Below are 25695 nucleotides of genomic sequence, written 5' to 3'. Positions count from 1 at the left end.
AGGTGGGAAGAAAACCGGAAGGATAGATAGACTACAATTACGCTTATAAAGCACATGGGAGAACCATAGGCCAAAGTTCTCTAATGTTGTTTTAATCAAAAGACAGTTCATGGCACAATGATAAAATTACCGACCCCAAAGTCTCAAACACTTTCCTCATTTGTCAGAAAAGGCAGGGATATGGGACACACAACAACAGGTCATAAAAACCACATACCTAAAACATCTTAAAATGGCACTACGTAGGATAGGCCTCTTCGTTGCCATCTCAGTTTGTAATTGCTACTGCAGGTGCTGTGCGGAGGTGAGTTGTGATTCGGCACTGCTCAACGGCGACGATGAGTCTGATGTTTTGAGTCGTGGCCTGTGACAGTGCACCGGTGAGAATCTTCACTGTACATCAATGGCACATAATAAACACACCAGATGATATAACACGAAACAAATAAGAACATAAACAGACCCAAGTAGCGCAAATGGAGGCCATCTTGAAGTGTTTCGACATTATTTCGGGTGCTGGGTCAATCCATACCTGCCGTTTTGGCCGGGAGTCTCCAGTTTTGTTATCTCTCATGGAAACTCCCGTAATGCGAACAGGACAGAAGATCCCTGAACACGGTCATAAATCATTGAACAACATACAACTACAGTATATATAAATATGCAAAGCCTTGCCATCATATCCAAGATATAAGTGTGTGAATTTGAGTAAAATCACAGGCTTCACATATCAATGCATTTTCTCGCCACATGAAAAATAGATGTGGGGAGGTCATTTCGAAATCACACAAGGTCCCCAGATAACACTAATCCTGTGCGAATGGGGTTTAAATCACATTTATCATAATGAACATTACAAGGAGAGACAGAACAACCGATCAAACTGTAGGCCTACCCGACAACAAGAGCTACGGTTTTTGTGTTATCTGTTGAAATATTGAAATGTCTTACCTGTTCAGAACAAATAAAGTCATGCATCCGTTTTAAATCCTTTCAGATCACAGAGTTAACGCCGCCTTTGAAATGCCTTGCCAATATTAATTCTTGTTTTCGGACGAGTCCAATCACATTCCCTTTTTCTTTGAAAACTATCATCAGTTCGTACTTTCTTGTTTTTCACAACTGATGAATCCCCAGATTTCAACGCTACTTGCCGTTTAAATGTAAAAGTACTAAACGCCGCCATAAATTATACTAAAAGTTGTATGAAATACTGTCCAACAGTTGTGAGTTCATGCTACAAATCCCCTGTCACTCGAAGCATCCACACGCAAGCTAACAGCCGTATCCTCTTCGCACAACCGCGTGCCAAAATATGTCCGACCGACCAAACATCCGAGCTTCTTGACCTTTGGTCCGTCCGAACTGAACGTCTTGACCTTTGGTCGTCTAACACTGCGGGTGATCCATGTGAAGACCTGACGTGACGTCAACGTCTCCAAATGAACGGTTCTTTTAATGGAGTGTCTATTTACATTAGGAAACATGACCTGCCCAGTAGCTGAAAGTGTAAAGTCTGTATAGGAGATCAGGGTTCTACCTTACAGATCATAAAGTTATATTATTATGATTATATAATTTTGTTGCACAACCTTTCAAGGCGATCACTGCAAGCAAACGTTGTCTGTAGCTCTCAATGAGACTTCGGCACCTGTTAACAGGTAGTTTGTCCCACTCTTCCTGAGCAAACTGCTCCAGCTGTATCAGGTTTGATGGGTGCCTTCTCCAGCAGTGGCGGTTCTAGACAAAATTTACTAGAGGGGCCAAGGAGGGGCCAGTGTTTAACCAGAGGGGCACATTAAAAAAATTGCAACAAATGATATTTAAAGATTACAAACTTTATTTTACTTTACAATCATATAAACATTTATTTTGTACAGTAGTGCAGGTGCAAAAGAGGTAGGGCCATAAAAAAATGCATTCAGGGTACAACAATGTGCCATTTCCTATTGTGGACAGTTGAGTCCACACTTAACTTGGCATAACAATGCTCGATCAATTATACCAGTTTGGCCTGAAGCTCTGTTTTCTGTCCCCCATCAAAGTGGCTGGGAATATATTCAAGATGGGCTGTACTGGTACATCATTCTTGGACTTTGCTGATATCTGTAGAAAGATGTACAGTAAACACACATTTATTTACTTATGCATGTATATCGACATGTATTTCAATTTATAAGCCAAGTATTTGCTAAATTTTTTTTACATTAGAGTCATATTGTCACAAAAAGGAATTTACAGCAGAAAGCACTATTTTAAGGACACACAGTAGGCCAACATTACTATATGAAAACAACATGATAACGTTTCATGATAACTATATGAAGAAAAAGAACTTAGGGGCATGCATTACATTTCCCCCGTGTAGAACCGCCACTGTTCTCCAGACTGCAAGTTTCAGCTCTTTCCATAGATGTTCGACAGGATTCAGATCAGGACTCAGAGAAGGCCACTTCAGAATAGTCCAATCTTTTGTTCTTATCCATTTTAGCAGTGTGTTTAGGGTCATGATCCAGTTGGAGGACCCATGACCTGCGACTGAGCTTTCTGACACTGGGCAGTACGTTTCTCCCCAGCATGCCTTGATCGTCTTGAGATTTAATTGTGCCCTGCTCAGATTCAAGGCACCCTGTGCCAGATGAAGCCCCAAAACATAACCGAGCCTCCTCCATTTTTCACTGTAGGTATAGTGTTCACTTTTAAAGCTTGATTTTTTAATGAACATAGAGCTGATGTGACTTGCCAAAAAGCTCCAGTTTTGACTCATCTGTCCATTGGCCATTCTCCCAGAAGGATTGTGGCTTGTCAATAGGAATTTTAGCTTTTTATGTTTTTCTTTCAAAAGTAGAGTCCTCCTGTGTCTTAGTCCATGGAGCCCACTTTTGCTCAAAAAGCGACGGATGGTGCGATCAGAAACTGACGTACCTTAACCTTGGAGTTCAGCTTGTATCTGTCTGCCAGTTATCCTTCTTTTTCGACCATTTTCGCTATCCTTTTCAATCTGGGGTCGATTTTCCTCTTTCAACCACACCCAGGGAGGTTGGCTACAATCTGAACCTTAATTGGACCTTAAAATTAAATAATATTTGTTGTCACAGGAACATCAAGCTGCTTGGAGATGGTCTTGTAGCCTTTACCTTTACCATGCTTGTCTACTATTTTCTTTCTGAGCTCCACAGACAACTCTTTCCTTTGCTTTTTCTGGTCCATGTTACAATGATACCAAACAGCACAGTGACTACTTTTCTCCGTTTAGGCTGAATGACTGATTACAAGATTGGAAACATGTGTGATACTAATGTAAGAGACTAATTTTCTATATTGTGAAATATCACTATAATCCAATTATGTATTATCTTTTTTAAGGAGTACCAACTAGGCTATTTTAGAATATCTTTGCAGAATAAGCAATAGTCAATCTCTTTCTCTGCTTCATTCTTTACAAAATACATGCAAGTATACAAGATACAATAGCTTTTAATTGAATCACTCTTCAAGAGGAATGCAGCATTATTTCAATGAACTGTAAGGGCACCAACAAATTTGAGCACGTCTGTGTATATATGTGTATGAAACAATGTAGTATTAAAGAATTTCAAATTTGAAACGTTCCTTCATTCTTCTTTCTCGTGTTTCTCAACCAGGGGTGTGCTCAACCCCAGTGGTACTTGGCGTAATTGCAAGGTGTCCGAATAATAATTACAATGTTTTATTATGATCCTGAGCTATCATGCACTGGTTAATTAATCATTAATATTAAAGGACTGGGCAGTGCAATATAAGGATTAATATTCAGTTGGAATTTCCCCCTTTTATTTGAGGAGCATTTATAATGAATCAATCGTCTTCACTCTTTAATTAAAATTAAGAGCTTCCACTTCTAAATTGCTATGGGGAGGATTAATAGGTAAAAAAATGTTTGTGTACCTAACTTGGCGTCAAAGCATGACTGGTTTGTTTTTAAAGATAAACAGCACATATAGTACATACAATGATAAATGGTGCAAGATTACTTGTTTGTCCATGGTTGTTACTTTGCCCTGCATTCAGATACGAGAAGTGTGCAATGGAGTCACATTAAGTAATCTTTCATACAGTATGATGGTCCAAACATCACACTCCATCACATTAGGTCGGTTCCTGAATGAAACCTTAAGAAGGCTTACATTTGATTCAACTTTAATAGTAATCTACGACACATAACGTTTGAAATAATCAATGACATTAGTAAAAGGTGGATTTGTTGGAGGATACTGAAGCATACGAAGTTGAATAACGGTTAGAAAAACACAAACGTGTTACAATGTGCTTACACGTGAAAAACAGGTTATTAGGACAATAGGTCACTGGCACTGCCGACCGGGCGCAGGAGGTATGTGTTTACAACATGTGAGCACACGGAGGAAAGAGTTATATGATGTCAATAAAAATATCTTTCAATTTTAAAACAGTTATGGCCCATTGTTTGTATGTGGCTGATATAAAAGGTTAATCAGTAAACGGTTTCATAACATCCTAACCACTTCTGTTCCTGATTCTTATCTGTGAGACACCATGTAAGTTAGCAATTGTATTAAGCTTTATTCGATGTTGCTATTTCTCTTGAGTTCTTAATACCAAAGATCATAGTTAGATTTTAGTTTGTTTTTTCAAGACATGTTTTTACCATAGTAAACATTTAGTAATATTTTACATTGGTTATAAAAAAGGTAATTAATCCACCAAAATGTTCCTACAAATACCATGTTTAAACAATAGTTACAGTAGCAAAACCGTGTTTAATTTGTAGTAACCATGTTTAACTATAGTAACCATGTTTTTTTATTTGTTGAAAAACCATGTGTAATTTTCTTAATAGCTTTTAATATTTATGAAAGCTTAAGAGAGACAGCTCAGCCGAGGTCTCCAATCATCCAGGCTCCAATGTTTTTTTGTTTGTTGCTTTTGTCGTGGTAGAATTGCTCTTTCAGTGTTCCAACAAAGACAGAAGTTTCAGACAAAGGTTCCAGGTGTCAAAATATTATCTTCATGTTCGAGAGCTGAATTACACTCGCTTTTTCTCTATATTATTCTTAAACCTTTCGAGTTGCACTCTTAACTGTGGCGCAAGTACATTTTCTGTTTTGTTTTTAGAAAGAATGATTGCATTTGTGGACAATGCTCATCCTGACACATACTGCTGTGGACACGTGGTGCCAACATATCCAGCTCCAACCCAACCTGACGTTATGCCATGCATCCATGGAGGCCCCTGAATCCAATGTACCCAGCTCAGGTGCGTGCTCTTACAGTTAAAGATCAAGTTAACCTATAAAGCAGGGATAGGCAAATTCGGTCCTGGAGTGCTGCTGTACAGAAGATTTAAGATCCGACCCCAATCAAACACACCTGAACAAGCTTATCTGTACAGATAAGACACGTGTCTTCAGGATTACCAAAGCCACCGGGAGGAGACTTCTTTCCAGAGATGGAGCTAAAATCTGCAGGACAGCGGCGCTCTAGGAACGTTGTTGCCTGCCCCGCTATAAGGCATTAAATGGATAAGCACTTCATTCAGAAACACTCAATCCAGTTAAGCCTAAAATAAAATATCTCTTAAACCAAGCATACCAATTCACTACCCAAATGATTTTATTCCACAATCATTAGCTTAATGGGAACGAAACATATTTTGTTTAATTTACTGTCCTTTATATTAAGTTGTATGGCCTGTAAACAAATACAAGTTATTTTGTCTCTCCATATCTCATCCCTGGATTCACAGGGACTCCTGAGGCCACAGACCAGCCGCAACCCAGCCTGATGTATAAAATGTTCTACCATGTACCGTCGTGGGGACCGGGGCCCGCAGGTTCCCTTCTCTGGCTAAAATGGCAAACAGAAACCTCTCGGCACCGTGCAATAGCGTTGACAATGTACGGCTGTTTAGCTCAGTGTCACACATTGTGAATGAAAGCAGAAACAGGTTTACACCTGATCATGCAGAGACAGGTTTTGAGACTTTGTGTAACTGAAAGTTAATGAGTAATAGTTCTGCTCACTTTTTGTTAAGATATTGGGTGTGTTAACTCTGCAGCACTTCATTTCCTTATTCTGGTTATGTCAATATTTTGTTTAAAGTGAAGACATTGCCTTTATTGTGTTCAAACCAAAAAGGTGTGTATATTTTTGGCTTAGAATGGCCTTCTGTTAAAGATTTTTCATTAACACTTTGTAATAACTGCGCGCTATGAATCATTAGTTAAGCATCAGTAAATAGTTAATTGATCATTTATGAAGCATTTGCACCATATTAATAGACATTAGTAAGCAGTTTATAAATACAGCTATAAATGCATTATTACTGATTTATAAGCATGTATATAATATGCTTAATAATCAAATTTTCATACTTTATTAAGGATAAATTCATAATTTCTAAATTAAGGATTACATTACTTACAAACCAGTTAGTTGGGAGTTGTCAGTGGTTCATGAGATCATTTAGAAAGTGTTAGTCAATTATTAATAAACTGTTTGAATGCACATTGATATATCTTATTATTCAGACATATAGTAACAGTTACTCAATGTGTTAATAAATGGTTTATTAACACACATTCCAGCTGTAATTCATGATTAGTTAAGGTAGTTATAAAACATTTACTAGTTGTTAGATAGTAAATTAATAGAAGAACTATTTTTTGTGAGCTCATCTAAAGTGAAGACTATTCAAGCCTTGTAAAGCATTTACAAATGAGAGTTAAAGGCTCAGTGATCTTCTAAACAGAAAAAAAGGAAAAACACAACTAGTGCCTTTGATTGCGCATCATGTGAGGCCAGGGTCATCAATTATCAGTGATGAGTGGCGTGTGATGATCGCATATTTCCCACACTAGGGTACAACAATAGCAGGTGGTATGTAGATCCCCATACTGGTGCCCATACCCAACATATTGAGAGGGCCTGGAGATCCTACAAGGAGCAGATCTGGAGGTTTAGGGGTAATCGGACAGAGAGTTTGCTCTCTGACCACCTTGCAGTGATTGAGTGGAATGAATGGCTGGCAAAGAAACACTCTGATGGGGTATTCGGCAGGCTGATTCATGACATTTCAAGAAAGTATAAGTAGTGAAAAGTAGAATTTATGTTATGAATTTCTGTTTTTATTAAGATTTTGTGTGGAAATTTTTGGCACTTAAAATAAAAAAGTACAAAGTACAAAATTTCATTTTTCAAAAATGTCATCAAGCTTCATGGCTGTGTTAAAATAATTAGTCATTTTATATTAAATCGTTTTATATTCATTAATATGTACAGTTTAATTTATTTTGCCTCTTGAAATAAATATTTATATGTTCTGTATCCCTCTGTGTTGTGTTTTTCCTTTTTCTGTTTAGAAGATAACTGAGCCTTTAACTAATCATGAATTACAGCTGGAATGTGCGTTAATAAATGAGTAACTGTTACTATATGTCTGAATAATAAGATATATCAATGTGCATTCAAACAGTTAATTAATCATTTACTAACACTTTCTAAATGATCTCATGAACCACTGACAACTCCCAACTAACTGGTTTGTAAGTAATGTAATCTTTAATTTAGAAATTATGAATGTATCCTTAATAAAGTATGAAAATTTGATTATTAAGTATATTATATACATGCTTATAAATCAGTAATAATGCATTTATAGCTGTATTTATAAACTGCTTACTAATGTCTATTAATATGGTGCAAATGCTTCATAAATGATCAAGTAACTATTTACTGATGCTTAACTAATGACTCATAGCGTGCAGTTATTATAAAATGTTACCGATTTTTCTTTAAAAAAATAAAACCTCCCTCCATATTAATTGCACTTTCATTAAAACCAAATCTAAGAAGTATCAGGTATCAGTACTCTGTATCGGCAAGTACACAAATGAAAATACTTGTACTTGTTTCGTTTGTAAAAAAGTGGTATCGGTTCATCCCTAATTATAATATAATGAGATAAATATATATAACATTATATAACATTATATTGCTTGCCTACAGGACTATCACTGGATCTTCACCGGCGTACTTTCACACCGTCCCACACTCCTACACCCCATCAATAACCATGCGTTCGGCAATCGATCTGAATTCTTTGTAAGTCGCTTTGGATAAAAGCGTCTGCTAAATGACTAAATGTAAATGTAAATGTGCTTGATGCCCGACAAACCAAATATAAATAAATCATATGTAACGGTATTGTATGTCTGCTCTTTGAAAGTTCAATGTTGAATTAAAATAATTTAAATACTGTAGAAGCTGCTGCCAAGGAATAAAGTAATGGGTCATAACTGACAATTAGGTCATTTTCACTAATGAAAGGAAATAGGTGATAGTTTTTAAAGTCATCCCTAGTACATCAGAGTGGAATAGCAAACAGCACCTGTCTCTAGAAGCGTATTTGGGTAAGGGCAGGAGGAAAATGGAATGTTAAAGATAAAATATCTGTATTTAATACTTGTAATGTCAATGTATAATCTTTAAACAACCACGTGGTTTTTTATGCGTTTAAAAAAACGTTAATTTGGAGATGTTGGCTTCACGTCAGGTCGTCACCTAGGTAAGACGCTCAAAGCTCAAGACGTTCGGTCGGATGTTCGATTAGATGTTGAGTGTTAGGTTTTGGCAAGGATCACCCGCCATATTGTTCTGTGTACGAATGTGACGAAATGACGCATAGACGCAAGACAACACATAAGGCTCTCTGGGAAAGACGACCGGACAGGGAAAATTACAAACTATTATCATAAGGTTGTTATGTACTTGCTCAATAATTGTTTTTCAGCTCAATTTCACTCAAAATAACTTACAGAATGCCATCAAAACAACATACATCAACATTCTTTGTATAGCATTGTGAAGTACGCAGAACCCAATACCCCAGTTAAACAACCGTGTTTCACACCATGTAATCTAGTAAAAAATTAAAGTAAAGGAAATAATATAGGATTACAAAGTAGATTGGTGTGTGACTCATCCACATACTTATTTATACAAGTGAGACGTTAAAAATTAACGTTTGTTCATTGTTCTTCAGACGGATTACAGAAGATATTGTTTTATATATGTGACCCTGGATCACAAAACCAGTCTTAAGTAGCATGGAAAAATTTTCAGTAAAAGCCAAAATTACATTGTGTGGGTCAAAATGATAGATTTTTCTTTTATGCCAAAAATCATTAGGATATTAAGTAAAACTCATGTTCCATAGAGATATTTTGAAATTTTCAACCCAAAATATATTAAAAAATTATTTTTGTGAGTGGATGGCCTGCTACAGTGCCTCTGATTAACAACTTCAAAGGCAATTTTCTCAATATTTAAATTGTTTGCACCCTTTACTTCCAGATTTTTAAACTCTTGTATCTCCGCCAGATATTGTCCCATCTTAAAAAACTATTCAGGTTTCAGTTGATGTAAAAATCTCAATTTCGAAAAATTGACCCATAAGACTGGTTTTGTTGTCCAGGGTCACATATGTGACTCAACCAGGGGTTGAAAAAGCTCATTGTATACAGTGGTATGTAACTCACCCACATACTAAGACAACTACCTCAAAGGGATGCCTGAAGATCTGTCAAAAGACACCGCGGCCAGTTTTCATAAGAGCGTTGACTCATTTTCTGTGAGCAAACACACTATACAGACTACCACACCTCACTTTACTGAACAATGATGTGAAAGGTCCAAGCACATTTCCAAAGAACACTATGCTATGTAAACCCTTTACTACTTTAAGACAGTATTACAGTAAAATTTAAAAAAATGTCTTTATTCATGCAAGTCTGTTTTAGAATACTGAACAGAAACACTTCATTTTCAAAAGGTATGCTTATAAACATAATAGACTATGGTTGGGCATCATATGCGATTTTCTGGTTCCGAATCCGGTTCCAGTTCCAGTTTTGTCATTCATGGTTCTGATTCTGGTTCCATTTTAATGACCTATTTTTACTTTTTGACCTTAATTGAATGGAGTGTTGCTGTAAGTAATGTTGAGTAGGAAAATGCTAGTCCAGCAATCACACATCCTACATAAATGAAATTGTAAATAGTTTACCGTCATATAATCGTGTATATATATACACTCCACAAAGCACCCATTTTACAAATAATAATGCAGCCAGGAGAGGGTGTGATGCAATCTCAGACCACTCAGTTAAGTCGAGACGACGTACCAGGGGTCTCATTTATAAAACTGTGCGAAGAATCCTTACTTAAAGTGTACGTGCGCACACCTGTAAGCAGTGGCCGAGCCTGGATTTTTCATGACACTCATGCAACCTTATAACACTTTAAAAGTACTCTATAGGTGCCCAAATAATAATGATGTATCTTGTGCGAATGCTGCAAAATTTTAATACAAAATTTTAGTCACCCTTATGTTGTTCAAAACAATTTGATCAAAAAAACATATGACATTCACTTTGGAGCCAAAAATAGATAGCACCCATTTCTGGGTGAAAAAGGACCAGAAAATCATGTCAGTTATGTAGGGTATCGAATTGTGTTGAATTAAAGTGCAAACAATACAATTTCAGCAAACTTACAAGCCATTTCCAAATACCATGGCAGCAGCTACTTAATACTAGTACAAACAACTTACATTAAAACAGATAAAAAGGTAAATTAATGAATGTCTCAAAACACAGAAAACATGACTAGAGCCCTATTCTCACAGGATTATTATCTATTATCTAAATAAAAAGGCAGTTTATTGCACATTGAAAAGATTTAATAACCCAACGTCACAAACACTTTCCTCATTTGTCAGATAATGGTCTTCAAGGCAGTGCCTTTCGACACAACAACAGGTCATAAAAAACACAAACCTAAAACATCTTCTTAAAAAACAACATACAATAACCTTATTTGTGAACCTTTGATAAGGACGATAACCCAAACCCCCCAGTTAAACAATCTCCTCATTTGGCAGATAAAACTCATAAAACCGGAAACAACTAACTCTCAAAAGAAACATTGTCATGATTGTTATCTCCTTTGCTAGTCTCCCTATTTAATGCCATCATGTATATTATCCTGTGCTCATTCGTTGTGCAATATTGCCTTGCTTGTTTCCCATTCTTGGCTTGCCTTGCCTTGCTTTACCTAAACCTACCCTTTCCTTGCCGTACCTTTTTTGACGGTGTGTCGTGTTTTCGGTTAGTCTATTTTTGCCCCCTCGTGGGAAGTGTTTAGTTTTGGATTTCTGTTTTGTTTTAAGTGTTTATACTACTCCCATAGTCAGGCCAAACATGGAAAATCAAGCGTTGGGTTAATTTAACAGTTTGTTGGAACAACTGTGTTAAGTGATATGTGACTCAGATATGTGACTACTAATACAACTACTTTAGAGGGATGCCTGAAGACCTGTCAAAAGACACCGGGGACAGTTGTCACAAGAGCTTTGACTATGTAAAGTGTGTTTGTTCACAATAACAAAGACACACAACCAAAACAAAACCGTATAGACTACCACACATCACTTTACTGAAGAATGAAGAAAAAGGTCCAAACAAACCTGCTGGAGAAATGAAAAAAAAAGATTATCGTTTGTTTGAGAACACAATAATTCTACATTTCCAACTCTGTAGCTATGTGAACCATTTAAATGACCTATTTTTACTTTTTATCTCAATTGCACGGGTGTTGTTGTAAGTAATGTAGGCGTATGCTAGTCCAGCAACCACACAGCATCATTCTTCAAAGTTACAGGCCGCAGTTCTGTTTTTTATTGAACCGGTGGTTCTAATAAATAGTTCTGTCCACCCACCACGTTTATCACAAATTGCTTGATTGTGAATCTGATAGTTCAGCATCACTGAACGCTGGTTATTTTAAAGAACAGAGCATCTAGTCTGCAGCGGTATATTTAATCTAAGGTAAATTTAACAAAGCGGTATTGTTTTCATTTCATCCTTTTCTAAATCTTTTACTTTTTACACATTCAATTGTTTTTTGTACTTCAAAAATGGATAATTTATTTAGGTGCATGAAGTCAATTTGGTCACCATGAGGTTTCTTATCTTATCGTGTCTGTCGATACTGCTGCTGATAAGTGGTGAGAGTTGTACTCTTACTCTTTACTCTTTAAAAGTGTCTAATACAACTTAATGGATGTTCATATGTTGAATTATGATGTGAACTCTTACAGGTGAAATCACAAAAGGACAAATAACAGGTAAATGTATTTAATTCTATAGTTAAAATGAACAGATTCTTCAGAATATGGATAAATAATTATTTTACATATTTATTGGCAGTTTTATTATTAGCTAAGATGCTTAGTACCTTTATAAAAATCAAAGAGTTCTTGCTTAAATGTTCTGATAATCATAAGGGCAACATTTGGTAAAGATTAATTGAGAAAATGTGATAATTTTAAAATTAGATTTTTTGTCTTATAGACAACAACTGTAATTATAATTCTATTAGATAGAATCATTTTGTTCTGACAAAAACAGATATCAGGCTGGTGAATGGTCAACATAATTTTTGAAATACCATTTTAAAGGCTTTGAAAAACGTTCAATTTTCAATCTTTCAGCTTCAACACCAATGATATTTAACACGTCCATCACAGCAATTACTGGTACTGTAATGATGTTGATGATAGAGAATCAACTTTTATTATTTTGTTCGTCATGTGTTCATGTGTGTATCATGTTATTGGGGTCAGATCATATAAAAAAGTAAAACAATTTTCTGCTTTCGTATTGTTTTGCTGATAATAGATTATATACTTGATATAGATTATAGAAATAAAAACATAACATTTCTAAAAGGCTATAATACACACCTTTGTTGAATAATATGAATCTATCAGACATAAATCTCTGAAATTAATGTAGAATCTTCCTCAATACTTTATAATGTTGTGTATGTGTTTTATTAGCTACACCAGTGACATTGAACACGTCCATCTCAGGAATCAAAGGTAACTATGTTCAAGAGAAGAGTGTTTAACATGTTATATCATAAAGAAATTCTCAATCGTCTGATTTACTGATGTTTTCTTTCTTTAATACTGTAGATATCAGGCTGGTGAATGGTGGCGGCGTGTGTTCTGGAAGAGTGGAGGTTCTTCATGATGGAGTTTGGGGAACTGTGTGTGATGATGCTTGGGATCTATCAGATGCTGCAGTGGTGTGTCGACAGCTGGGCTGTGGTGCTGTTATAGAGGCGAAGAGCAATGCTTATTTTGGACAAGGTTCAGGACAGATATGGTTGGATGATGTAGCGTGTAGAGGGAATGAAACTTCACTGAAATACTGTTCAGCACGACCATGGGGGACACACAACTGTGGACACCATGAAGATGCTGGAGTCATCTGCCAATGTAAGTGACAACATTTATTCCAATTGTGTTTCATATATATATTTTTATATTAATGGTACAACAGTGTGTTTAAATATAGAACAGTTTTGCGGTATGTAGAGTTTCTTTTGGTCATAGCGCCCCCAGTTGGTGATTTTTGAAATACCATTTGAAAGGCTATGAAAAATTTCATAATCAAGTCAATTTTTTAATTATCATCATTGAGATTATTTATTTTTTTGTGTGTAAAATGAAAAATAGATACATTTGACACAGAAGTATTTTATAATAATAATACACGTTAAACAAGAAATTCTCAATCATCTGATTTACTGATGTTTTCTTTCTTTAATACTGTAGATATCAGGCTGGTGAATGGTGGCGGCGTGTGTTCTGGAAGAGTGGAGGTTCTTCATGATGGAGTTTGGGGAACTGTGTGTGATGATGGTTGGGATCTATCAGATGCTGCAGTGGTGTGTCGACAGATGGGCTGTGGTGCTGTTATAGAGGCGAAGAGCAGTGCTTATTTTGGACAAGGTTCAGGACAGATATGGTTGGATGATGTAGCGTGTAGAGGGAATGAAACTTCACTGAAAAACTGTTCAGCACGACCATGGGGGACACACAACTGTGGACACCATGAAGATGCTGGAGTCATCTGCCAATGTAAGTGACAACATTTATTCCAATTGTGCTTCATATATATATTTTTATATTAATGGTACAACAGTGTGTTTAAATATAGAACAGTTTTGCGGTATGTAGAGTTTCTTTTGGTCATAGCGCCCCCAGGTGGTGATTTTTGAAATACCATTTTAAAGGCTTTAAAAAACTTGAACGTTTTAAAATTCATAATCCAGTAAATTTTCTCATTATCATCATTGAGATTATTTATTTTTCTGTGTGTAAAATGAAAAAATATATACATTTGACACAGAAGTATATTTTAATCATATTTTTCTTTTTCTTTAGTTGGCTGGACACAAACTACTGATGCACCTAGAACAGGTTATTACACATAATCTTTTGAATTTAAAGCAGATCTTTTTTCTTTCAGAGTTAATCTAAGCTCGTTGAATTGTAAGAGAACAACAGAAAATAATCTCTAAAATCATTTCAATATTTCAGAATCTTCCTAAAATATTTTACTGATGTGTGTTTGTGTATTTAATCTTTCAGCTACAACACCAGATATATTTAACACGTCCATCTCAGCAATTACTGGTACTGTAATGATGTTGATGATAGAGACTCAACTTTTATTATTTTTTTTAAATATTAATGGTACAACAGTGTGTTTAAATATAGAACAGTTTTGCAGTATGTAGAGTTTCTTTTGGTCATAGCGCCCCCAGGTGGTAATGTTTGAAATACCATTTTAAAGGCTATGAAAAATTTCATAATCAAGTCAATTTTTTAATTATCATCATTGAGATTATTTATTTTTCTGTGTGTAAAATGAAAAAATAGATACATTTGACACAGAAGTATTTTATAATAATAATACACGTTAAACAAGAAATTCTCAATCGTCTGATTTACTGATGTTTTCTTTCTTTAATACTGTAGATATCAGGCTGGTGAATGGTGGCGGCGTGTGTTCTGGAAGAGTGGAGGTTCTTCATGATGGAGTTTGGGGAACTGTGTGTGATGATGGTTGGGATCTATCAGATGCTGCAGTGGTGTGTCGACAGATGGGCTGTGGTGCTGTTATAGAGGCGAAGAGCAATGCTTATTTTGGACAAGGTTCAGGACAGATATGGTTGGATGATGTATCGTGTAGAGGGAATGAAACTTCATTGAAAAACTGTTCAGCACAACCATGGGGGACACACAACTGTGGACACCATGAAGATGCTGGAGTCATCTGCCAATGTAAGTGACAACATTTATTCCAATTGTGCTTCATATATATATTTTTATATTAATGGTACAACAGTGTGTTTAAATATAGAACAGTTTTGCGGTATGTAGAGTTTCTTTTGGTCATAGCGCCCCCAGTTGGTGATTTTTGAAATACCATTTTAAAGGCTTTAAAAAACTTGAACGTTTTAAAATTCATAATCAAGTAAATTTTCTCATTATCATCATTGAGATTATTTATTTTTCTGAGTGTAAAATGAAAAAGTAGATACATTTGGCACAGAAGTATATTTTAATCATATTTTTCTTTTTCTTTAGTTGGCTGGACACAAACTACTGATGCACCTAGAACAGGTTATTACACATAATCTTTTGAATTTAAAGCAGATCTTTTTTCTTTCAGAGTTAATCTAAGCTCGTTGAATTGTAAGAGAACAACAGAAAATAATCTCTAAAATCATTTCAATATTTCAGAATCTTCCTAAAATATTTTACTGATTTGTGTTTGTGTATTTAATCTTTCAGCTACAACACCAGAGATATTTAACACGTCCATCTCAGCAATTACTGGTACTGAAATGATGTTGATGATAGAGACTCAACTTTTATTATTTTTTTAAATGTTAATGGTACAACAGTGTGTTTAAATATAGAACAGTTTTGCAGTATGTAGAGTTTATTTTGGTCATAGCGCCCCCAGGTGGTAATGTTTGAAATACCATTTGAAAGGCTATGAAAAATTTCATAATCAAGTCAATTTTTTAATTATCATCATTGAGATTATTTATTTTTCTGAGTGTAAAATGAAAAAGTAGATACATTTGGCACAGAAGTATATTTTAATCATATTTTTCTTTTTCTTTAGTTGGCTGGACACAAACTACTGCAACACCTAGAACAGGTTATTACACATAATCTTTTGAATTTAAAGCAGATCTTTTTTCTTTCAGAGTTAATCTGAGCTTGTTGAATTGTAAGAGAACAACAGAAAATAATCTCTAAAATCATTTCAATATTTCAGAATCTTCCTAAAAATATTTTACTGATGTGTGTTTGTGTATTTAATCTTTCAGCTACAACACCAGATATATTTAACACGTCCATCTCAGCAATTACTGGTACTGTAATGATGTTGATGATAGAGACTCAACTTTTATTATTTTTTTAAATATTAATGGTACAACAGTGTGTTTAAATATAGAACAGTTTTGCAGTATGTAGAGTTTCTTTTGGTTATAGCGCCCCCAGGTTGTAATGTTTGAAATACCATTTGAAAGGCTATGAAAAATTTCATAATCAAGTCAATTTTTTAATTATCATCATTGAGATTATTTATTTTTCTGTGTGTAAAATGAAAAATAGATACATTTGACACAGAAGTATTTTATAATAATAATACACGTTAAACAAGAAATTCTCAATCGTCTGATTTACTGATGTTTTCTTTCTTTAATACTGTAGATATCAGGCTGGTGAATGGTGGCGGCGTGTGTTCTGGAAGAGTGGAGGTTCTTCATGATGGAGTTTGGGGAACTGTGTGTGATGATGGTTGGGATCTATCAGATGCTGCAGTGGTGTGTCGACAGATGGGCTGTGGTGCTGTTATAGAGGCGAAGAGCAGTGCTTATTTTGGACAAGGTTCAGGACAGATATGGTTGGATGATGTAGCGTGTAGAGGGAATGAAACTTCACTGAAATACTGTTCAGCACGACCATGGGGATCACACAACTGTGGACACCATGAAGATGCTGGAGTCATCTGCCAATGTAAGTGACAACATTTATTCCAATTGTGTTTCATATATATATTTTTATATTAATGGTACAACAGTGTGTTTAAATATAGAACAGTTTTGCGGTATGTAGAGTTTCTTTTGGTCATAGCGCCCCCAGTTGGTGATTTTTGAAATACCATTTTAAAGGCTTTAAAAAACTTGAACGTTTTAAAATTCATAATCAAGTAAATTTTCTCATTATCATCATTGAGATTATTTATTTTTCTGAGTGTAAAATGAAAAAGTAGATACATTTGGCACAGAAGTATATTTTAATCATATTTTTCTTTTTCTTTAGTTGGCTGGACACAAACTACTGATGCACCTAGAACAGGTTATTACACATAATCTTTTGAATTTAAAGCAGATCTTTTTTCTTTCAGAGTTAATCTAAGCTCGTTGAATTGTAAGAGAACAACAGAAAATAATCTCTAAAATCATTTCAATATTTCAGAATCTTCCTAAAATATTTTACTGATGTGTGTTTGTGTATTTAATCTTTCAGCTACAACACCAGAGATATTTAACACGTCCATCTCAGCAATTACTGGTACTGAAATGATGTTGATGATAGAGACTCAACTTTTATTATTTTTTTAAATGTTAATGGTACAACAGTGTGTTTAAATATAGAACAGTTTTGCAGTATGTAGAGTTTCTTTTGGTCATAGCGCCCCCAGGTGGTAATGTTTGAAATACCATTTGAAAGGCTATGAAAAATTTCATAATCAAGTCAATTTTTTAATTATCATCATTGAGATTATTTATTTTTCTGTGTGTAAAATGGAAAAATAGATACATTTGACACAGAAGTATTTTATAATAATAATACACGTTAAACAAGAAATTCTCAATCGTCTGATTTACTGATGTTTTCTTTCTTTAATACTGTAGATATCAGGCTGGTGAATGGTAGCGGCGTGTGTTCTGGAAGAGTGGAGGTTCTTCATGATGGAGTTTGGGGAACTGTGTGTGATGATGGTTGGGATCTATCAGATGCTGCAGTGGTGTGTCGACAGATGGGCTGTGGTGCTGTTATAGAGGCGAAGAGCAGTGCTTATTTTGGACAAGGTTCAGGACAGATATGGTTGGATGATGTAGCGTGTAGAGGGAATGAAACTTCACTGAAAAACTGTTCAGCACGACCATGGGGGACACACAACTGTGGACACCATGAAGATGCTGGAGTCATCTGCCAATGTAAGTGACAACATTTATTCCAATTGTGCTTCATATATATATTTTTATATTAATGGCACAACAGTGTGTTTAAATATAGAACAGTTTTGCGGTATGTAGAGTTTCTTTTGGTCATAGCGCCCCCAGGTGGTAATTTATGAAATACCATTTTAAAGGCTTTGAAAAACTTGAACGTTTTAAAATTCATAATCAAGTCAATTTTCTCATTATCATCATTTAGATTATTTATTTTTCTGTGTGTAAAATGAAAAAGTAGATACATTTGACACAGAAGTATATTTTAATCATATTTTCCTTTTTCTTTAGTTGGCTGGACACAAACTACTGATGCACCTAGAACAGGTTATTACACATAATCTTTTGAATTTAAAGCAGATCTTTTTTCTTTCAGAGTTAATCTAAGCTTGTTGAATTGTAAGAGAACAACAGAAAATAATCTCTAAAATCATTTCAATATTTCAGAATCTTCCTAAAAATGTTCACTGATGTGTGTTTGTGTGTTTAATCTTTCAGCTACAACACCAGAGATATTTAACACGTCCATCTCAGCAATTACTGGTACTGTAATGATGTTTATGATAGAGACTCAACTTTTATTATTTTTTTAAATATTAATGGTACTACAGTGTGTTTAAATATAGAACAGTCTTGCAGTATGTAGTTTCTTTTGGTCATAGCGCCCCCAGGTGGTAATGTTTGAAATACCATTTTAAAGGCTATGAAAAATTTCATAATCAAGTCAATTTTTTAATTATCATCATTGAGATTATTTATTTTTCTGTGTGTAAAATGAAAAAATAGATGCATTTGACACAGAAGTATTTTATAATAATAATACACGTTAAACAAGAAATTCTCAATCGTCTGATTTACTGATGTTTTCTTTCTTTAATAGATATCAGGCTGGTGAATGGTAGCGGCGTGTGTTCTGGAAGAGTGGAGGTTCTTCATGATGGAGTTTGGGGAACTGTGTGTGATGATGGTTGGGATCTATCAGATGCTGCAGTGGTGTGTCGACAGATGGGCTGTGGTGCTGTTATAGAGGCGAAGAGCAATGCTTATTTTGGACAAGGTTCAGGACAGATATGGTTGGATGATGTAGCGTGTAGAGGGAATGAAACTTCACTGAAATACTGTTCAGCACGACCATGGGGGACACACAACTGTGGACACCATGAAGATGCTGGAGTCATCTGCCAATGTAAGTGACAACATTTATTCCAATTGTGTTTCATATATATATTTTTATATTAATGGTACAACAGTGTGTTTTAATATAGAACAGTTTTGCGGTATGTAGAGTTTCTTTTGGTCATAGCGCCCCCAGTTGGTGATTTTTGAAATACCATTTTAAAGGCTTTAAAAAACTTGAACGTTTTAAAATTCATAATCAAGTCAATTTTCTCATTATCATCATTGAGATTATTTATTTTTCTGAGTGTAAAATGAAAAAGTAGATACATTTGGCACAGAAGTATATTTTAATCATATTTTTCTTTTTCTTTAGTTGGCTGGACACAAACTACTGATGCACCTAGAACAGGTTATTACACATAATCTTTTGAATTTAAAGCAGATCTTTTTTCTTTCAGAGTTAATCTAAGCTCGTTGAATTGTAAGAGAACAACAGAAAATAATCTCTAAAATCCTTTCAATATTTCAGAATCTTCCTAAAATATTTTACTGATTTGTGTTTGTGTATTTAATCTTTCAGCTACAACACCAGATATATTTAACACGTCCATCTCAGCAATTACTGGTACTGTAATGATGTTGATGATAGAGACTCAACTTTTATTATTTTTTTAAATGTTAATGGTACAACAGTGTGTTTAAATATAGAACAGTTTTGCAGTATGTAGAGTTTCTTTTGGTCATAGCGCCCCCAGGTGGTGATTTTTGAAATACAATTTTAAAGGCTATGAAAAATTTCATAATCAAGTCAATTTTCTAATTATCATCATTGAGATTATTTATTTTTCTGTGTGTAAAATGAAAAAATAGATACATTTGACACAGAAGTATTTTATAATAATAATACACGTTAAACAAGAAATTCTCAATCATCTGATTTACTGATGTTTTCTTTCTTTAATACTGTAGATATCAGGCTGGTGAATGGTGGCGGCGTGTGTTCTGGAAGAGTGGAGGTTCTTCATGATGGAGTTTGGGGAACTGTGTGTGATGATGGTTGGGATCTATCAGATGCTGCAGTGGTGTGTCGACAGATGGGCTGTGGTGCTATTATAGAGGCGAAGAGCAGTGCTTATTTTGGACGAGGTTCAGGAAAGATATGGTTGGATGATGTAGCGTGTAGAGGGAATGAAACTTCACTGAAATACTGTTCAGCACGACCATGGGGGACACACAACTGTGGACACCATGAAGATGCTGGAGTCATCTGCCAATGTAAGTGACAACATTTATTCCAATTGTGTTTCGTATATATATTTTTATATTAATGGTACAACAGTGTGTTTAAATATAGAACAGTTTTGCGGTATGTAGAGTTTCTTTTGGTCATAGCGCCCCCAGGTGGTAATTTATGAAATACCATTTTAAAGGCTTTGAAAAACTTGAACGTTTTAAAATTCATAATCAAGTCAATTTTCTAATTATCATCATTGAGATTATTTATTTTTCTGTGTGTAAAATGAAAAAGTAGATACATTTGACACAGAAGTATATTTTAATCATATTTTTCTTTTTCTTTAGTTGGCTGGACACAAACTACTGATGCACCTAGAACAGGTTATTACACATAATCTTTTGAATTTAAAGCAGATCTTTTTTCTTTCAGAGTTAATCTAAGCTTGTTGAATTGTAAGAGAACAACAGAAAATAATCTCTAAAATCATTTCAATATTTCAGAATCTTCCTAAAAATATTTTACTGATTTGTGTTTGTGTATTTAATCTTTCAGCTACAACACCAGTGATATTTAACACGTCCATCTCAGCAATTACTGGTACTGTAATGATGTTGATGATAGAGAATCAACTTTTATTATTTTTTTAAATGTTAATGGTACAACAGTGTGTTTAAATATAGAACAGTTTTGCAGTATGTAGAGTTTCTTTTGGTCATAGCGCCCCCAGGTGGTAATGTTTGAAATACCATTTTAAAGGCTATGAAAAATTTCATAATCAAGTCAATTTTTTAATTATCATCATTGAGATTTTTTTTTTTTCTGTGTGTAAAATGAAAAAATAGATACATTTGACACAGAAGTATTTTATAATAATAATACACGTTAAACAAGAAATTCTCAATCGTCTGATTTACTGATGTTTTCTTTCTTTAATACTGTAGATATCAGGCTGGTGAATGGTAGCGGCGTGTGTTCTGGAAGAGTGGAGGTTCTTCATGATGGAGTTTGGGGAACTGTGTGTGATGATGGTTGGGATCTATCAGATGCTGCAGTGGTGTGTCGACAGATGGGCTGTGGTGCTGTTATAGAGGCGAAGAGCAATGCTTATTTTGGACGAGGTTCAGGAAAGATATGGTTGGATGATGTAGCGTGTAGAGGGAATGAAACTTCACTGAAATACTGTTCAGCACGACCATGGGGGACACACAACTGTGGACACCATGAAGATGCTGGAGTCATCTGCCAATGTAAGTGACAACATTTATTCCAATTGTGCTTCGTATATATATTTTTATATTAATGGTACAACAGTGTGTTTAAATATAAAACAGTTTTGCGGTATGTAGAGTTTCTTTTGGTCATAGCGCCCCCAGGTGGTGATTTTTGAAATACCATTTTAAAGGCTTTGAAAAACTTGAACGTTTTAAAATTCATAATCAAGTCAATTTTCTCATTATCATCATTTAGATTATTTATTTTTCTGTGTGTAAAATGAAAAAATATATACATTTGGCACAGAAGTATATTTTAATCATATTTTTCTTTTTCTTTAGTTGGCTGGACACAAACTACTGATGCACCTAGAACAGGTTATTACACATAATCTTTTGAATTTAAAGCAGATCTTTTTTCTTTCAGAGTTAATCTGAGCTTGTTGAATTGTAAGAGAACAACAGAAAATAATCTCTAAAATCATTTCAATATTTCAGAATCTTCCTAAAAATGTTCACTGATGTGTGTTTGTGTGTTTAATCTTTCAGCTACAACACCAGAGATATTTAACACGTCCACCTCAGCAACTAATGGTACTGTAATGATGTTGATGATAGAGACTCAACTTTTATTATTTTTTTAAATATTAATGGTACTACAGTGTGTTTAAATATAGAACAGTTTTGCAGTATGTAGTTTCTTTTGGTCATAGCGCCCCCAGGTGGTAATGTTTGAAATACCATTTTAAAGGCTATGAAAAATGTCATAACCAAGTCAATTTTTTAATTATCATCGTTGAGATTATTTATTTTTCTGTGTGTAAAATGAAAAAATAGATACATTTGACACAGAAGTATTTTATAATAATAATACACGTTAAACAAGAAATTCTCAATCGTCTGATTTACTGATGTTTTCTTTCTTTAATACTGTAGATATCAGGATGGTGAATGGTGGCGGCGTGTGTTCTGGAAGAGTGGAGGTTCTTCATAATGGAGTTTGGGGAACTGTGTGTGATGATGGTTGGGATCTATCAGATGCTGCAGTGGTGTGTCGACAGATGGGCTGTGGTGCTGTTATAGAGGCGAAGAGCAATGCTTATTTTGGACAAGGTTCAGGACAGATATGGTTGGATGATGTAGCGTGTAGAGGGAATGAAACTTCACTGAAAAACTGTTCAGCACGACCATGGGGGACACACAACTGTGGACACCATGAAGATGCTGGAGTCATCTGCCAATGTGAGCTTTCCATCTTTTAAATACATTTTTAATGACAGATTTTACAACAATGTTGGTGCGTCCCAATTCACATACTATTTGTTGTAAATAGTATCTGAAATAGAATTAGTACGTCCCAAATGATAGTATGCTGAAATGAGTATTCTCAATTGATCCGGATGGTCTACTGTTTCTGGTGAAAATTCGAAGTGTAGATTTATGGAAACTCAGACGGCTGCTATTACCAACAACGCACCACGAGAGAGCGGAGTTTAGTGATGCTATACTGCATCACTTTTCTTAAAGGCTATAAAACACAGCTCTGTTGAATAATATGAGTTTAACAGGCATAAATCTAAATAATAGATTGTATAAAAATAATTGTAGTAGTAACACTTGCAAATTGTTTTTGTGTCTCAGCTGTGAGAGACCCGTGCTCAGAACTCAACTGTACTCAGGATGAGTGGTGTGGAGAGAAGAATGGTGTTTACGGCTGTTTCTGTAAAAACCACAACAACAACAACAGCCATCTCATATCCGGCTCTGACTCTTTTGGTTTGTCACAATTCGAACAACCACAAACAAGAAATGACCAAATCTTTTTATCAATGCTGATAATCTGTTTGGTGCGTTTGTTCTTCAGATATCAATGAGACATGTGAAAGCAGTTCTGGGTTCATGTCTCTGTCTCGCTGTCAGCTCTTTGAAGCTGGTTTTTCTGCTGATGCTTTACATCTGAATGACCCCAGCTGTAGAGGAACAATCCGGAATGGCAGAGTAGAGTTCAGATTTGACAACAATGCCAGCATCTGTGGTACAAAGCTTGTGGTACGATAACTCCTTAAATGACCCTATGAATGACCCTTGTTGTCAAATCTAATGCAAACTGGAACCCAACAAGATGCAAAGTTTAAGAAAACTTCTAGTGGGGTTCCAACTTGCATTCATCTTTTCATTTAAAGTCCAGTAGTACATTATGAGATCAGTTACATGAACCTCAGATAGATCCCTGGATTAAAATATGACTGCATTTTGTCTCTTCCACAGGCCAATGGCACTCACTTCATATATGAAAACTTTATTCTCAGTGATCCAAACTTAACTGGTCATGATTTTCCCATCAGCAGAAAGAGATTTGTGAAGTTGCGTTTCAGCTGTATTTACCACCAGACACAAGAGCTCTCAATGGACATCCACCCTCTGGGGAGGTGGGACCCACTACATTCAGCTAATGTAAATTAAGCATTCATTTGATGGACGGATTTTACACAAATCTTTGTTATTACATTTTTCAACAGCATTGTGAACAGAAACCTTCAAGCTCTGGGGACATATCAGGTCAGGATGATTCCTTATCGGGACGCCATGTTCTCTGACCCGTTCACTGGCAGTGTGGATATGGAGCTGAATGAGACGATGTTTGTGGAAGTGCGTATTGATGGAGTTGACAGTCATCAGTTTGCTTCAGTGATCGACACGTGTTGGGCTACACCTGTGAATGATCCTCATTCCTCTCTCCGCTGGGATCTCATCGTTGATGAGTGAGACAATGCTCTGTGTCTGTTTTCTGTAGAGTTTAAATTGTATGGGTCATATATCATGTCATGTTGATATTCTCAGGTGTCCCAATCCAAATGACGACACAGTGCAGCTTCTGCAGAACGGCGTCTCCACATCCAGTCATTTTTCATTTAGAATGTTTACGTTCACGGCAGACACCACTATGGTTTACTTGCACTGCAGAATTCACCTTTGTCTCCTGACCAACAATACCTGCTCATCTGTGAGTACACAAATCTTGTCATTCCTCAGTAAATGGTTCTGACATTACCTTTTAAATGAATTTATTGTCAAGATTCCTTTATTACTTGATCAACTTTGCATTGAATTATCAATGCACCTTTTGAGCATCTTCTTTATTGATGGTTATTGTAATGTTATCATTGGCTGAATCTTCCATTTTGAACTTAATTTCAATCTTCAGCAATGTTTCCCTGGACATCATCTGAGAGTCGGCAGATCTCTGGACTTTCACGACACAGCCTCTATATCTATGGGTCCACTTGTCTGGTCTAAAGGAAACTAAAAGGTAAATATCTATATTTGATTTATGTTATTATCTTTCAAGTCTATCATGAACTGAATTATGTTCTGTTCCCTGTTTAGAGATGCATGGATTCCAGAAGAAGTGAAGGAGTCTAGTGACCCTTATCATGGTTACTCAATATAATTTCGATGTCTTGTTCCTACGAGTGCCTGCATCATTTAAGAAATGTTCAATGTGATTGCAATCATTTACAGCTACTATTACGCTGTGTTGATTCCATTTAATTTAGTTTCAGACTTAAATTTTCTCATTCATCAATAATAAAAAATCTTATTATGATTTATTTGAATGTCATCTTTTTGTAAAACGTTTGTTTGAGTTGAGGAGCCTACCCCTTCACAATTTATTTTATAATTTGCTATGTGAGAGGTAACGCTTTTGCTGTAGTTATGCAGCTAGTTGCCAGTAACTTACTGTAGATTAGTTCTTATGTCATATATTGGCAACAGTTTGTTCAAAGATAAATAAATATTAAACATTAACAAGTCTTTATCGTTACAGAAAATAAACGATAAAATAACAGCGTCATGCAAAGCATTCTGGGAACAAGAAATCCACATAAACCTTTTTCTGTTTCTAATTCTGGTTACCAGGATGCTTTGCAT

At 35.2% G+C, this 25695-nt stretch overlaps 1 protein-coding gene and 1 long non-coding RNA gene across 17 annotated transcripts; one reads left to right on the top strand and one right to left on the bottom strand.

The window, feature by feature from the left end:
* Positions 1-37: 37 nt before the first annotated feature.
* On the bottom strand, positions 38-1496 carry LOC306905346. The gene is made up of 2 exons (XR_013787723.1): positions 952-1496; positions 38-609 (listed from the first exon to the last, which is right to left on the bottom strand). It is a non-coding gene; the product is annotated as an uncharacterized lncRNA (long non-coding RNA).
* A 10286-nt stretch (positions 1497-11782) lies between these two features.
* LOC306905342 (scavenger receptor cysteine-rich domain-containing protein DMBT1-like) lies at positions 11783-25370 on the top strand. 16 transcript variants are annotated; one of them, XM_079475878.1, is made up of 37 exons: positions 11783-11906; positions 12013-12085; positions 12179-12205; positions 12572-12616; positions 12920-12961; positions 13058-13363; positions 13703-14008; positions 14315-14350; positions 14522-14566; positions 14912-15217; positions 15524-15559; positions 15731-15775; positions 16071-16106; positions 16279-16323; positions 16667-16972; positions 17279-17314; positions 17486-17530; positions 17875-18180; positions 18487-18522; positions 18694-18738; positions 19076-19381; positions 19688-19723; positions 19895-19939; positions 20284-20589; positions 20896-20931; positions 21104-21148; positions 21493-21798; positions 22105-22140; positions 22312-22356; positions 22699-23004; positions 23404-23538; positions 23627-23811; positions 24031-24191; positions 24282-24524; positions 24604-24766; positions 24968-25072; positions 25150-25370. In XM_079475878.1, exons 2-36 carry the CDS (start codon positions 12037-12039, stop codon positions 25067-25069), a joined length of 4554 nt encoding a protein of 1517 aa, XP_079332004.1. In that variant the 5' UTR covers positions 11783-11906; positions 12013-12036; the 3' UTR covers positions 25070-25072; positions 25150-25370. The 16 variants fall into 16 exon arrangements, with proteins under 16 accessions (XP_079332004.1, XP_079332013.1, XP_079332012.1 ...); XM_079475887.1 differs by lacking the exon at positions 14522-14566; XM_079475886.1 differs by lacking the exon at positions 16279-16323.
* The last annotated feature ends 325 nt before the right edge of the window (positions 25371-25695 follow it).

This window comes from Barbatula barbatula, assembly GCF_947034865.1.
Source record: "Barbatula barbatula genome assembly, chromosome: 16".
NCBI lineage: Eukaryota > Metazoa > Chordata > Actinopteri > Cypriniformes > Nemacheilidae > Barbatula > Barbatula barbatula.
The sequence above is the reverse complement of the archived record's forward strand: the minus strand, read 5'-3'. Positions and strand labels throughout refer to the sequence as shown.